The 17,282-nt window shown below is 37.1% G+C and overlaps 1 protein-coding gene across 1 annotated transcript; it reads left to right on the top strand.

Annotated features, from left to right (window-relative positions):
• The first annotated feature begins 2,879 nt into the window (after positions 1-2,879).
• On the top strand, positions 2,880-11,892 carry LOC121425467 (aqualysin-1-like). Its single transcript, XM_041621529.1, has 8 exons — positions 2,880-3,076; positions 3,700-3,840; positions 5,545-5,674; positions 7,283-7,404; positions 8,594-8,735; positions 9,537-9,721; positions 10,647-10,818; positions 11,300-11,892. Exons 1-8 carry the CDS (start codon positions 2,960-2,962, stop codon positions 11,437-11,439), a joined length of 1,149 nt encoding a protein of 382 aa, XP_041477463.1. The 5' UTR covers positions 2,880-2,959; the 3' UTR covers positions 11,440-11,892.
• Positions 11,893-17,282: the final 5,390 nt, after the last annotated feature.

Raw genomic sequence — 17,282 nt, 5'->3', positions numbered from 1 at the left:
TTAAGCCCGGTGCACACTATGTGACAAGATTGGACCAAGATCTGATTGCAACAAAATTACAGAGTGTGTGCCAACCTGCAACCCGCTGAAACTGCAACACGATTTGTTTTGCAGTAGGATGTCAGACCAAATCTCAGACATTATTTTGATATGTCAAATCTTTCTGTGATTTTGATCATTTCAGCCAATCAGATTTGTCCTAGATGATTACGTCATGGCCAATTTGCTGCGCTTCTGAAGCGCGGACAACATACGTGCAAAAGAAGAGGCACCATATTAAAGGGGAATCCAGCCTTGGCCATAAAATGTTGTGTTGGGAAAGAGAAAAATAGATTAAACAGAATGGTGAAAGTTTGAAAGAAATCGGACAAGCAATAAGAAAGTTATAGCTGCTTTAAAATTGAGATCACTAATACTATGTAGATTTCAAATTGGCAACTAGGTAAGTTAATTATGGCAAGGGGCAAGGACAACTTTCCCATAGGCCATGTACTTTATTATCAGGGATTTGTGGTTTTCTCCTAAGTACCAATTCCCCTGGGGAAGTAATCTAAATATAACCCAGGTAGTATGTTGTTTTATGTCCTCATGAAAGAAAAATTCAATTTGAAATAAAACTTTGGGACAAAATGACATTTTAGCCATGATATGTATTGGAGTACATGGAAGAGTAGTCCTTGCCTTACATTACTATGACATCACATGTGCGGCCAATTTGAAGTCTCCATGGGTATAGTGATTACCAATATTTACAACTTTTAAAAATTCATAACTTTCTTGTTGTTTGTCCGATATTGTTCAAACTTTCACCTATCAACTTGTCTGACATTTCTTTTCCTTATAAAAACAAGTTTTTATTTGGGTTGGATTCCCCTTTAAAGATGCAGTGGGCCGCAGAGCTGGGCAATGTGTGTGCTGCCCTGCAAAGGTCACTTAGGGTAAATGAACATAGTGTTTTATTATCATATGAATGGTGAATAATTATTTAATAATTATTCAATTCAATGCAATAATTATTCAATAGTCGTTTTCAAAGTCAACACTGCTGCTATGTTGAATCACGTAATGCAGGCGAGACTGCCAGAGGCGTTCCATTGGTTAAATGGTATTGATGCAAATTTTATATAATTCAAATGTATATGAATTTAAAGACGATATATTAAAATATCCAACATTAACATATATATGCTACTGTGCTGCATTAGCTCCTGATGTGCTATGGGGTGTGATGGAAAAAAAATAAACAAAAGAAGGTTCCTAATGTCCGATGGTAAGAGAGTATTATGTGAAATAGTTAAATCTAGTATGAAACCATAACTATTTTTACATGTACATGTTAAATGGGCATTAAATGTTCAGTTAAATTCAACTTTATTTCTTTTGTACTAAGTAATCAATGATTGTGATGATGAAAACAATAATAATCACAATAATTATTAAGCCATACTAGTAATCTAATTTTCTTCATGATGTCAGAAATTCTCAGTGAAAGTAATGAGGATTTTTCAATCATTTTGCTATTGCACTGTTTCCCATAATATTCAACTGGTATGTGATTTAAAAATACTGTCATCGATTATAGGCATGGTGAGATTGGAAGTCTTTGTAATTGAAAGTATCAAATTGTATAAATCTGCTATTGATAAAACATATTTGTAATAAGTGTATTTTGTTTAGTTTGTTCAAATTTCCTTTCTTTATTTAGGGGGGGGGGGGATAATACTGTCAGTGATGATGCTTTATATCAGAAGGATATCGGTGATGGGCATTCTGATGATGTGATGGAGATAATGATAGAGATGAGAGAGGAGGAAGATGGTGGAAGAGGAGGAAAAATAAAAAAGAGAAGGAAGAAGGGGTGAAGAAAGGAGGAGAAATAAAAATAAAGAGGGAAAGGATGAAGATGAAAGAGAGAAAGACTGGATACCAAGTTACATGATGAGAGTATCTATGGTGGCCCTGAAGGGACATCGCATATAGACCAAAATCGCGAATATTCACAACGAAATTGGCGACGTCGTGAATAATTCGCAACGAAATTGGCGACGAAATTCATGATGTCGTGAATTTCGTCGCCAACTTCGTCGTGAATTTGAAATTCACGACGGAATATTCGCGATTTTGGTCTATATGCGATGTCCCTTCAGGGCCGCCATAGATATCAGCTAATTAATACCCCTTGATATAAGAATTTTTTTTTAGAAATTATGAATCTATGATGAGTCACGTACTCAAGTCTTGAGATAGGTCAGTATGTCTTTAAAAAATAGGAACAATGTGCAAGTCATTGCTGAAACCAATCTAAAAGGGTATAAATGTATTTGAGACTAATACAGTGATAACATCACCACAGTTTCCCTATCTTTTATTTTAAATTTTAACAATCAAAATCATGGATTCATTTCCACTAGAAGGATTGGAGTCGGGGATACCAGGATGTTTAATTGGGGCTAAGGCTACCTTAAAAAAACCTAAATGCGACCTACTTTTCTTTACTGAATTATACTGATACGGCACAGACCTTTCAATTTGATACTTTTTCATCTTCCCACATTTTCCTTTTCCTCCCCTTTTGTTTCTTGTTTTTCCATTAAATTAAAAAAAAATCATATACCCTGATGCCCCCTCTTCCCCGAGTGACACCGGACCTGAATAAAGTACTGTTACCCCCCCCCCCTCAAAAAAGGGAATAACTGAAATACCACATTCATCATAGTGAGTGCTTACTTTCTGCGGTTGTTTCTCATTATTTTTAATCTATTTGCTGATCATGCGATTATCTGTACTTCAATAAAATCCAAATATATCAAAACAATGACATGTACCAGGAAAAAATCATTTGCTTGAAAGCCCAAACACTCACACAGGACCACAGCAGAAGACTGTCAGGCAAGTCTGAGCCCATTTTGTAGCTAGGCCATTTTTTAGCACAACGGTGGAAATAAAGCAGGCTGGGAAAATGAAGCAGATTTTCATAATTTTGACAGTTTTTGTGGCATTTACGACGGCTAAAAAGAATGCCACATTTTACGAGGTGGAAGAACCGATTCAAGATCGCTATATAGTCGTTATGCAGGTAAGAGGATATTTTCTATTTATGAATTTTATATTTCGACCATCACTAATTTTCAACAAAAATTGGTAACCATCAAGTTCTCCCCCTTAGATCATGTTAGATTTTTATTTTTGAATCCGGGAGATTATTACAAGTACATGAAGGGGTTGGTGTACAATAGGAAAGGCATCATTTTGTTCTTATTTTTTGAGTTAATGTATATTCCGGGGTATATTCAGAAAACTTAAAACCATCTCGAGATTTTTCTATGTCCACCCCCCCCCCCCCCGTTTCAGAAACGTCCCGCTGCCCTTACGTTAGCTGGTATGATTCTATGTCCGTCAACGTTCCCACCATTCTTAACAAAATAAAATTTTGTAATAACTTTATAGAACTATATAGTACACATCTAAGAACAGAAAACAATCTCACTACTCGCATATGTCGGTTTTATATTTCTTCATACATTATTATTTAAGGCAGAATCTGCTATTACTTACACAGAATTTGTATTTTAGACAAAGTTATTTCAACTTCAGTGAAAAAATCAGTAGTGCTTCACGTATAGTCATTTAGACTATTCTTTCCGCATCACAATAATAGCATTTATAAGTAATTGATGATATTTGTTTGTCTATATATAGCCTGGCTATGACATGTCCCCAATCAAGAATCTTATCCTTGGGGATCGTTCTGGTATCTTCACTGATGCAGCTATCAAACACACCTACTTTAAGACCATTCGAGGATTCTCAGTTAAACTGCCGAAAAGAGGACTTGAAAAGGTGAATTTAGGGGATTAGATAGGGTGTTTATAATGATGATGGAAATGATGATATGCACCCGACCACAACATCATGGAACTCTCATTCTTTTGCTGTTTACCCGTGATATGATGATGATGATGATGGTGATGAATGATGATGATGGTCGGTGGTGGTGGTGGTGGTGGTAGTGATGAGGATGGGGAGGATGATGATGATGACGATGATGATAATATAATGGTCGGTGGTAGTGGCTGTGGTGCTGGTATATATGTATCTGATAATTTTGAATGGTCATTGTTGAGATATCTTCGTTGATGTTTTATAAAACACAACTACTATCACTCTATAGGGCCATTTAAATTAGCTTCTGGGAATAGCTGGAAAGGTACATTTATGGGAAGTCGTGTGCATGTTGTAGTTTATCAATAATAACTGATAGCGCTATAGACACCTCCATCGAGTGTTATAACGTACACATCATCGTTATCATAACCCGATTACATTCACAGTTTGAAACTGTGCCAGGCTATGTTGATGTTGGCGGGGGCGGGGCGGCAGACGACCTAGATAATGTGACATCCCATCTTTTTCAATTGAATTATAAGGGCCTATAATTGTAGGGGAAATACAAGTATGGCCTAAGACCTCTCCTCAATATTCATAGTAATCATACACTTTTTCATTCCTTTTTTACACTTTTTTACCTTTTCTCCTTTTTTCATCTTTATTCCCTACTTAATTGAAAATTCATGAGGGGCGTTAATTCGCCCTGCCCGCCCGCCTGTGCACAGCGCTGGTTTAAAAGAGCAAAACACAGTAGGACTATAGTACACATTATAAGAAACAATACAGAATCATCCTGTATAATTATGATTGACAATTTTCCAACAGTTACAACGCAGGCTATTTCATTACAGGGGCTGTTGAACGGTTTTGAGGGGGGGGGGGCTAAACTAAAAGTGGGGAGGGAGCTGAACATGCAAAAAAAACCGGGGGCCACTTACATTGACGAGTGGATACCATGCGCGACCAAAAAAACACGTAAAAAGGATGTCTTTTTCACGATAGGGCACGTTACGTACGTAACGTGATAAGGGTGTCAAAAACACAAAAATAATGAAAAAAGGGTATCTATTTCGCTAGGAAAATTACGTGTTTAGGGTCGAATTTGCGAAAATGATAAAAGAAAATTAAAATGTTTTATAAAGGATGTCCTTTTTACCCCAACACTTCGTGTTAAGAGTCCGATTTGCGCGAGGTGTAGAAGGTGGGGTCGTACTAAACCAAATAAGGTAAAGCTGACGACCGAAGGACCCCTAACAATAAAACATCCCTGTACTTGTTTAGGGGTTCATTTCAGGGAATATTTGCCAAGAGTATTGTTTTGTTTCCAATACTTGTTAAGGGTAGGGTTTCACACGCCAATACTTGTTAAGGGGTGCATTTTCAGAGTATGGAAATTACGTGTTTAGGGTGCTTTTCGAGACTCCATGGTCACGCATGGTATCCACTCGTGAATGGAAGTGGCCCCCCGGGGAAAAAAATCACAGCTGCTAGATGGTAATTTTTACGTTTTTGTACATGGTTTTGGAAAAAAAAATTGGGGACAAGGGCTGATCGAAACTGATCGAGCCCACCCTGCCCCGGTTTCGGCGGCCCAGCATTTATTATTAAAAATTGTCAATAAAATAATTTTCTCGATGACTTTTGTCTCCTTTTCAGCTGCTAGCTAGAGAGGAGATCAAGTACATTGTCCAGGATAGTGTTGTCCGAATGTCCTCAGTGTCTTCATGGGGCTTGGACCGTGTAGATCAGAAGGACCTTCCTCTTGACGGAAAAGCAGATTACACAGGTATTACCTATAATTCCACGGGCGTCGGCATTCCCCGTGCACTCATGATGCACTGTCTCTGTTGAAGTGGATGTAACGTAAAAGTTACCTTTCCAAAAGGCACTAAATTCACCTTGTTTATCCTTGAGAGGAAATGCTTTCAAATTTTTAGTTGTATCTATGGAAAAGTGATAGGCATATATACATTTTTAAAATAATTATTTTCAGACAGGAAACACATATTCAATGTACAGATGTAAATCATGTTACATCATCAGGGGCGGCGGAACGTATTTTCGTTTGGGAGGCGGGGGGCAAAGAAGGGCACTCGGATGTCAAATAGCCATTTTGGTGCAAAAGGATATTTTCACCTGCGTGAAGTAGTTGTGTTGTTTGCAGTAATCAATTGGGTAAAGCCCTTTTGAAGTGATTTCTATTTGATGAAATATACATTTAGGCTTTATTTTCCGCGAGCGAGCGGTTTGTAAAAAAAATCAAATCTGAAGTTATGAAACTCGTTTTTTGTCAATTATAGCGTTAATCATTGAAGGGCATCCTCGCGAAATGTTGCGAGCGCGAATCGCAAGCTCAAACTTTTGGACATTTCATTTAATAAGACATGAAAATTAAACATTCCAAGCAGTTTTTGTTATCATTAAAAAGTTGTGTATGCAATTAAAAAATTGACGCGAGCGCGAAGCGTGAGCCCTGGAATTTTAAATTTACTGACTATAAAATGGACCTGATAAAAACCACATTTAGTGACTCATTAATTGGATACATACCTCACAAACCGAATAATGCGAGCGCGTAGCGCGAGCTGAAAAATTATAGCAATCCAACCTCAGAATTTGACATTTTAAGCACTTTTTATAACCAAGAACCAAATGAGTATATCTTATCATATCTTATCATAAAAAATAATGGATGCGAGCGTAAAACGCGAGCCTAAAATTTGTGATATTCCAACATGAAACTTGACATTCTAAGCCCTTGCTAAAACCAAGAACAAAATGAGTAACTTATAAAAAACAATAATTAATGCGAGCGCAAAACGTGAACCAAACATTTGTGATATTCTAACCTGGAAACTGGCCATTATAAGCATTTTTGTTACCAAGGACAGAATGAGTATCTTAATAAACAATAATTGAAGCGAGAGCGAAGCGCGAGTCAAAATATAGTGATTTTCTAATATAAATGCGTTGTTTTTCTTCAAAAAGGGTATTCATCGTGGAAAAAGGACACTTTTCATTTTGAAAAAGGGCATTTTTCCCTACGAGGTATTGGGGGGGGGGCAGTGCCCCCGCCCATCCGGTTCCGCTGCCCCTGTGTAAGATAGCTTCATTACAATGCAAAGTCGGTAGATAAAAACAGTTATACGAACAAAATCTTGGCTGTTATTTTTTTTATGTTTGACTGGCCATATCTTGCAGTGGCGCAGTGGGAAGCAAATCAAGGCAAATGGGACTTTTTTTAATCGCGAGTGTGTGAAGCGAGGTAGAATTTTTTGATGAACTCTAATTTTGTGACAGAATATAATTCTATATTATAATAGTATACATTCCCTTATCACGTTCCTTTATTCATTTTTACAAATTTGAATATCTTTGTTTAAATCTCTTTTAGGTGATGGCACAGGTGTTAATGTTTATATTGTTGATACTGGTATTTATCCTGGTAGTTTATACTTCAATGGTCGAGCCGAAGTTGCCTTTGATTCTATAGAAGACCATCAGGGTCCAGCTTACGTAAGTATAGACATATCTTTTTTTTTTTGGGGGGGGTGTTTTCCCCCTGGATGGGGGGCATTATTTTTCTTCAGTTCAAGAGGAGAGAGTATCCGTGATTGAATTGAGATGAAATGTGGAGCTCGAATGTTTGGACTGGTTCAGAACAATAAAATGAACATTAAAGTGAAGAAAACAGTGAAATATTGAAATTCAGAGCATGAGTTGTCTTTAGTAATCAATTCATGAGCGTTGTGTTTGTTGTGGGTTATTACTCTTAGGCCCATTTTTCAACTCATTTCGAATGTAGTCTAAGACATTTTTAGTGTCATGCTCACAAATCTCTGTACCATTCTAAGTAAACAAAAAATGTCATCAAAATTCAAATTCAAAACATAATGTATCTATTTGAGAGCTTTTCCAGCGCACCTATATATATCCTTATGTGAATTCAATTTTTTTGAAATGAAGTAACAAACTTTATCCAACATCCATTTTACAATGATTAAAAAATAAACATACCATTACGAATAACCTGACACTAAGGAATGTGGTATTACATCACTCTTTAGTGCAACTAAAATGCAAGGACATTAACTAATCATTAGGATGTCCATTAATCCATGTGTTATGTCATGAAAAGAAGATATAGTTTGATTATTGCATTTAGTGGTCTGATACCATTAATGACCAAGCTTAGAGCATAATATCGTTGTTTTTCGGTGTGATGTTGATGTTTTAATAAAATACGAAAACCTACTAAATCGTACTTTTTACATAGCTATGCCTATAGCATAATGCATCAATAAGGCTTGCTTCTGTCTGGTGGTAGTGATGGTGGTGGCACTGGTGGTGGTGGTGGTGATGATGATGATGACGACGACGACGACGACGACGATGATGAAGATGATGATGATGATGATCGTGGTGTTGCTGCTGATGACGATGGACACAAAACACGATCAAGCTGACTCCAGAAAGCAAATATGGATTTCAAACCTAAAAATAAATGTCATGATGTTGAATGGAGATTATTCCAAAATATTTCTTTTACACTTTACACTAAAAATGGAACCGAATAATCATATTTGTAACATTGCTTATGTTCCGGTTTATATATATACATATATATTTCACACGATTTTTTTATTTTCTTTTATTTTTGTTGTTGTTGAAATAAAATGATTTAAATCAATTATATCTCTTACAGGGTATCGACTGCAATGGTCATGGTACTCATTGTGCAGGGACGATAGGAGGAGATTTGTTTGGAGTGGCACCTGGTGTTAAACTCTACGGGGTTCGTGTTCTAGACTGTGAAGGGAATGGAAACTCGGCTAATGTCCTTGCAGGTATAAAGATTGGATCTGTGCGGGTGGTGGTGGGGGGGGGGGTGACTGTTACCCCATCTAACTCAAGGTACTCATATTTATGTTATTACGATAATGATTATGCCATCTAATGCGTCAATGATGTAATTGCATGGAGAAGGCATCGGCATTCTACTCCTATAATTCCAACCTGATGATGATGATGGTGATGATGATGATGGTGGTGATGATGATGATGGTGATGATGATGATGATGGTGGTGATGATGATGATGGTGATGATGATGATGGTGGTGGTGATGATGATGATGATGATGATGATGGTGATGATGGTGATGGTGATGATGGTGATGATGATGATGGTGGTGATGATGATGATGATAATGTTGATGATCATGATGATGATCATGATGATGATTATGATGGTGGTGATGATGATGTATATGAAGCTGCTGCTCTGATGATGATGATGATGATATTAGTAATGATGGTTATGATAATGATAATGATATCAAAGTTAATGATTAGAATTTGAAAAATGATGGTAATTATGAAAACAAGGAATGGAACATTCCGGGGAAACATGCTCCTGAGGACGACAAGAACACACTTGTCGAAACGTCGAGATTGGGTGGTCCTTTTCAGGACCAACACTTGCCCAAGAAAGATACATGGTGTACCGTGAAGCATACAATATTCTTCTTCGCCATGGAAACCTTCAGAAGTTACATAAATAAATGAACATAAAAACTGTTTGCATTGGGTCATGATTATGCTAGTACGTTCATCATTTCAAATTCTTCGTCAATTTTTACATTTTCAGGTCTTGAATACGTAGCGAATTCTGCCAAGTCTCCCGCCGTTGCATCTATGTCTCTCGGTGGTAAATCCAATCCAGCTATAGATGAAGCTGTGGAGGGTATCATCAAGGCTGGAGTAACAGTAGTGGCGGCTGCTGGAAACTCCAACAAGGATGCGTGTTCTTATTCCCCTGCTAGAGTTAAAGAGGTTTGATTACAATTCTACACCCCTTGTATAAAAATAGTTTAAATCAGCACATTGATCCACACAATATATATAGTCACTGGTGGTATACTACATGTAGTGAGTAAGGTCCGTGTAACTTTACACCTTCTGGTCTTGGGGCACCTATTTTAGGTGCATTTTTCAGACCCGAAAAAGTGAGAAAAAAATACATTGTAGCTTACCTTGTAAGAAAAAAAACAGAAAAATTGTAAAACGTAAAATGACAGGAAGAAAAGTTTTCAAATTGATTGGCCAAAGTTCAATGAGAGCGAAAAGGGATACAAAAAATAAGAAAATTGTTACCTTTTTCAAATAAATTATTTGGTCGCCCATTGAGGTTGCTATTCTTGTTTAAAAACAAAGCAATAAATAAAGCAATGGATAGATGAATAAATAAATAAATAAATAAAGTAAGTAAATGAATGAATAAATAAATAAATGAATAATAAATAAATAAATAAATAATGCTATTATGCCAAATCAGAGTCAGCATCTTGCCCATGTTCCTGGGAAGCAGGGTGCTAGGGTGCTTAAGTACCCCCAAAGATTTGTCTGGGGATGCCGCGTATGTTATACCCCAATCAGGCTGGTATGGTAAAAAAGTAGAAACTTATCCCGGGCCCCCAAATACCCTTCATTTTTTTTTGCGTGTCATCTTCTTTCCCATCATCCTCTCTTAAAATATCGAGCCCTGGGGGTGTTTCATCAATATTTTTGTCCGAAAGTTGTCAGACCTGGCAACTTTCCTTGATTGGCCCAGAGGAAATGTTACTATGGTAACACTCGGATAAAACGTCCGACAATTCCTTTCGTGAAATGCTCCCCGATCTTGCCCCTAATAAAATACTCTGGCGCCTCCCCTACTTGGCAGTTGATCATCATTGGGTACCATTATCCTCTCATGTAGGCGATTACGGTAGGTGCTACAGGTTCAAACGATAAGAAGGCACATTTCTCCAACTCCGGTGAATGTATCGACATCTTTGCTCCTGGGGTTGCTATTCCTAGTGTTGGGATTGGAGGTGTAGAGGACTCCATTATACTTGATGGTACATCTATGGCCTGCCCACATGTTGCAGGTAAATGGTTCAAGACGGGAGTCTTCCTGATTAATGGATCTGCCAGGAAAATTGTCTGCCAGAAAATGGAAAATAGAAATTATATTATTTATAAAGATTTCTTGAAAATGCATGATTCACGCGATATTATTCAGACAGATATAGATCGATTTGTTATGAGAGCTTGATTTTGTTTTATTGTTTTCAGATTCGTTTTCAGGGCAGGGTCGTTCCTCTTGTTGTTCGATTTGCGAGAAAGAGGGATGTTGAGGGGATGGGGAGTGCAAGGGGGGGGGAGAGAAAAGAGAGGGGGAGTCAGCTAGCTAATGGTCATTTGAAAGTTATATCAGTGTGTCCTATTTCACAAGAAAGTGCTTTAGAAATGTTATGAAAATGATTATTCAGATTTTTAGATTAGTCTATATATCTAATCATGCGTGCATGAATAAATAAAAAGAAACAGAGCAATTCCTCCTATATTTTCTTCAACTTTGTAAAACAGGTGCTGCGGCATTATCTATCGGAAACGCCAATGGAATGGCACCATCAGATGTCAAGACTAAGATTGAAAACGAAGCCACCGAAGGAAAGATAACCGGCATCTCACCCGATACCCCTAACCGGCTACTCTTCATACCTTAGGATTTTGATTCGCTTTTAATAAATTTACTCGTAGGAACAAGTATGCATAAATAAACAACAAGAACTATAGATTTGGATTAAGTGGTGGAATAAGTTATCCTAAACTGTATATACCTCATGAACCAACTAACCTCGACAATTCAGACTAAAACATAAAATAAGAAAGAAAAAACTTCGTCTCTGCTATCTTATGTAATTTTCCACAACTCATTTGATAGTAAGATAATAGAGTTGTACATCTATGTAATAAGATGGATACTGGAAAAACATCGGATGGTATTCTGAGTTTGTTTAATCGATGTGCTGGAGACACGAAATTGGGATAGGTTGCTATTTGTCTTTGTGAGGGTGCTGAGGCAGCCTATCATTACCGCATAGCAAAAACTGTGGTGTTAACCGGTGTACATAGAGGACCACACCAGTTATTTTACACCGGTGTATGTTAAATTGGTGGTGTTAGTTTTACACCTATAGGTGCTATTTCAACACCTATGGTTGTTACATTTACACTCTTTGGTGTTATGTTCAATCTCTAGGGTGTTATTTTAACACCTCAGGGTGTGGTCCTCTATTAATACCAATTGGTGTCAGTTTTAACACCACAGTTTTTACAGTGTGGGATATACAATTCAATAATTCTTCTACTATTACTTTCCTAAGAAGTTGCAATTCGGGCCCTGTTGCATAAAGGTTATTTTGCAATAAACTGGTAAGTTCAAATGAATCCTTGTCTGCTGGGTATGATCATAGCCATCATAGCATTGGAAAGTATAATTTTAATCCGACGAGACCCTTGTTGGAGAAACGAGCATACTTTACAGGGGCGGATCCAGCCTTCGCCAATAGGGGGGCCCGGAATTTTTTTTTTCAGCCATATTTTCCCCGATCGGCCACTCGAATATGATATTTGCCGGGATTTTTGGTTTCTTTAAAGGGGTAGTCCTATTAGTCACTTCTTAGCTTTATTCTTATGAATAAACATAAATATATAATACCATAATCATTATTTATATAATGCGAGCGCGAAGCGCGAGCTATTTTTGGGGGGAATCTTATGTACTTTTTTCTAAAAGTTTTGAACATTCTGGGCAATCCTGAAAAAAGATGTGTATGCAAGTGAATAATTATTACGAACGTGAAGCGCGAGCAGAAATGAACTGATGGAAAAGGTACTGTTAAGGACTTGCTTGCAGTTAGCCATGAAGACGTTACATATTTTTAAAAATCAAATAATGCGAGCGCGAAGCGCGAGCTGAAATTTTTTGACATTTTTACCTAAGGAATGGAAATTCTAAGCACTTTTTGTAACTTAACATAATAGGTATAAACGATTGGTGCGAGCGCGAAGCGTGAGCAAAAAATTCGTGATTTAGACCTACTGAACGAGACACTATTCAAGTTTTGTAAATCATGAAAAGGATGAGGAAGTGGGGATCTTCCTTACATTAATAATGCGAGCGCAGAGCGCGAGCGGAAAATTTTTATATACGTTTTGAGCTGATGGAAAACGTATTTGTTATGGACTGCTTGAACTTAGCCATGAAGACGTTATATATTTCAACATTCAAATATTGCGAGCGCGAAGCGCGAGCTGAAAATTTTTGACATTTCTACCTGAATAATGGAAATTTTAAGCACTTTTTGTAATCGTGGAAAGGATAAGACAAAAACTGAACATTATTGATGCGAGCGCGAAGCGCGAGCGGAAAAATTCTGGACACTCTATTCATGTTTTGTAAATCATGAAAAGGTTAAGCTATTGGAAATTTTCATACATTAATAATGCGAGCACAAAGCGCGAGCAGACAATTTTTTTATATCGTTATCTGAAACTGGATAATTATTTAAATGGAGAACAAGCTGCGTATCTGAATAAACGTGTGTTTGAGATATCGACCTAGAATTTGGGTATTCTAAATATCTTTTTTTTACCATGAAAATCAATAAAGCGAGCGCAAAGCGCGAGCTAAAAATATATGATATTCAGATCTGAAAAGGGGTCACTTTAAGCTCTGTATTGCAAGCACTTTGTGGAAAAATTGTGAGGTGAAGAAGGATCACAGTTAAAACAGAGCTGATATTTTCAGTTATTGTTACTTTGAGTTTTGACATAGGACCGGGATATTTTATAAGGACATTATGTCATCATAAGAAAATGATGACTATCTTCCTATTTCTCTTCCTAAGCATGAGAGCGCAAAATCTATTAATATTATGGCCTGAAAATTGGACATTTAAAGCACTTTTGTAATTATGCATAAGATGCATGAGTTTAAAATCTATCAATGCGAGCGCAAATCGCGAGCAGAAATTTATGATTAATTGTCATCAAATGGTGATTTTAAGTAGTTTGTTTTAGAATTAATATTGAGATAAACATAACTAAAATGCAAGCGTGCAGCGCTAGCTGATACGTTTTGACAATCTGACCTAAATAGGGATATTTTGAGAACTTCATGGAATACAGGAAAATAATAGGTACCTGACAAATCAAATTTTGCGAGCGCGCAGCGCAAGCAGAAATTGTTAATATTCAGACCATAAAGCAAAAATTTTTACACTTTTAAAAAATCAATTTGTAAATAAAACAAAATAATGAAAGTTCAATTTCCCAGCTGAAATATGTTTTGTGTATTGACTTCAGAATTTGATATTTTAAGGTCCATATTGAGCAAGATATCACCTAAAAGGCAATGCAAGCGCAAAGCGCAAGCGAACATTTTATATCCCGACATGAAAGATTAAAAAAAAATAATTTCCAAGTCTTCCCCTTATTTTATTCACTCATCTTCCTCCTCTTATGCTTGCCTTCCTTCTTTTCTCCTCTCTTTTCCCTTTTTCTTTTTTCCTTTCTTTTCCCCTTTTTTCTTTTTTTTTGCTCCGCCAATAGGGGGGGGGGCGGGCGGGCCCCTCGGGCCCACCCTGGATCCGCCTATGCTTTAAATTGGATTTCATGATTAGTGTACAACATTGTATTCAAGATCGCACCCCTCATTGGGTACTTCGCGTCTTTCAAAATACACTGGAATGGAAATTCGCATTTCCAGTTTAGTGTCAAAAAGAGCATGAGTTTCATACATTTCGCGGACGTTAGCCACTACCATGAGCGCCCGGGGGCGAGCGCTCTCATTGGTTAAAAGGATATGGGCTGAATATAACATATCTATAAATAAATAATGTAAAATTCACAGGGCAAACATGCTGAAAATTTCATCAAAATTGGATAACAAATGACGAAGTTATTGATATTTTGAAAACAGTTATATGTACAACGTCATGAATATTCATAGGTGGGCTCATGATGTCACACCCCCACTTTCCCTTTTCTTATGACATGAAATCATAAATGTTTCTTTTTTTCATTTTTGTAAATGCATGATGTGTCTCCATTCTGATGAAATAAGATGCGGCAATGAATAACTAATGCACTATAGCTTAATCAGTTGTCAATCCAATTGTTTTAGATCGAGGTATATTTTGAATAAACCCAATTTCATATAATAATAATAATAATAATAATACAAAAGAACAAGTGGGGATATGACATCATCAGCCCATCTAATGAATATTCATAAAGACATGCCTAGAACTGTTCACCGCCTTAATGCAAATCTTTAAAATTCAATAATAACTTTGTAATTTGTTATCAAATTTCGATCCAATTTTTAGCTTTTTGATTTGTGAATTTTACTCCATTTATTGAGATATAAATATTTCCAACCTGGATCATCCCTTCAAGTATTTGGGCGAAAGTTCGAACAAAATATCTGATTGGATACTAATGTATTTTTAGTGGTGGTGTTGCTTGGGCTAAGTTGTAACGCTATTTATAACACATCTCAGATTCGAGTGTTCTTACAGTGTTAAAAACTCACGACCTGCAAAGTGCACGTACGAAAGTTACATTAGAGCACCGGATTTTGGGACCAAGGATCACAACTATTCAGGTGTTGACGGTGCTCGTTCAACATCCACAGGTTTTATTTTAACTTCATTAGATTCGTAGTGTTTGGTCCTCCTATTTTCATTTAGCTGGAGGCCTGGAGCACCATTTGGCCTATAGTTTATTAAATAAATAAGTTTCTATGAAAGAGGCCAAATATGTAATAAATGGCAGTAATCATTACCCGGGATCATTAACATTAATGTTATGACCATCATTGTTGTTATTGCTTTAATTGTTATTGTTTTGTTCATAAAATTCCATATTATTGTCATTATTATTCATTATCATAATTATTGCTATCAAGCCTTATCCATCGCGTCTAACAAAAATAAAAATCCGATGCTATAGCGTTGTGTTAGCGTGCCTCACCATGCACTGTATTCAGTGCAGGTGTGAATGCAGTTGGAAAACACTCCATCCATCGGAAAGGACGCAAATGTTGATCCCGTGTAAAGGAGAGTCACAACCTATGCACGTTAAAACCATGCACTATTCGTCAAGGAGTAGGGTGTTCACCCGGTGTATTGCACCTGCCCGTCCCGGCAAAATTCAGGTCAAGCCAATCTTGACGTTCATATGCCAATGATTGTGGGCATTGACGGATAGACAACAACCCCCCCTCTTTTTTTAAAATCTTTTTATCTTCTTCATCTATAATGTAAAATAAATACGAGGTGTAATGATTTGTGTGCATAGTTTACCAATATTTTATTATCATTGTACTTTCTAGGACTGATACAAGGCCGGTTTACATATAAAGCTTCTTGCATTGATATTTATTTACGTGATTACGATGACCATTACTTGATGAAAATTAAGAAACCTATTCCTAGTGGGTTCCACCGGGCATGGTGGCTCAGCGGTAGAGCGTCCGCCTCATGAACGGGAGGTCGTGGGTTCGATCCTCGGCCGAGTCATACCAAAGACTTATAAAAATGGGACCTTCTGCCTTCTTGCTAGGCGCTCAGCATTTAGATTGGAGAAGGATAATAATAACATGTTATGTTATGCAGGGCCCGCTGGTAGAGCAGTTTCCTAACTGAAGTGGCTACCCTGGGTAAATAAAACGTTATTATTATTATTATTAAGAAACTTGCGATCAATAAATTGAAATCAAATTTTGGTTCCCGAATGCAGTCATAAGTCTTGTAATTAATTGCAAATTTGTACTTATTCAACGAGTTTAAATTTATTTCACATTTAGTGCAGCTAGCTAGTGTTCTATCAATACTTGTAACATCGCAAATTGCAATTGATTGCAAATACCTTCTTGCTACACCCCATGGGAGATTTTAATTCAGATTGTGAATTAATCATTTGAAAACTTTGTTTTGTTCATCGTTAGCATTTGAACGATATACTCAATTATTTTTTCAGGCGTTTATCTGAATATATATATTTTTCGTAATACTACATTTACGAAACTCATACTATAAAGGAGCACCCCCTCCCTCAACACACACACAATTAAAAAAAAGGAGAGGTGTAAAAAAATGGAAAGATAAAGAGGAGGGAAAGTAAAGGAAAATGAAGAGGGTACGAGAGAGAGAGAGGGAGAGATGGAGACCGCGGTAAAAATGGTCTCTCATTCCATCCCATTATAAGACCACAGGAGGTGCAAAAAGGAGGAGCAAGTGCAAGTTGCAATGGGCAGAAATCCTACTTTAGCTAGTACCATTGGAATCATTGCATAAATTATATTTGGTTGCCTTGAGTAAGCAATTGCCTAGTGACATCTCCAGAGTGACATGAAGAAGTAGTGGACATAAAACATGGAGAAGAAAATAACTGCCGGGATTACTGCATGCCATCTCATGATTTTGGGAAAACCTGAGGGGAATCCCCTCAATTTCCGTGCGCGAACTAGTGACGTACTTGGACAGTGTGCGCGCCGGTA

Source organism: Lytechinus variegatus, chromosome 12, assembly GCF_018143015.1.
Source record: "Lytechinus variegatus isolate NC3 chromosome 12, Lvar_3.0, whole genome shotgun sequence".
Classification (NCBI taxonomy): Eukaryota; Metazoa; Echinodermata; class Echinoidea; order Temnopleuroida; family Toxopneustidae; genus Lytechinus; species Lytechinus variegatus.
This window is presented reverse-complemented; position numbering and strand designations above follow the sequence as displayed.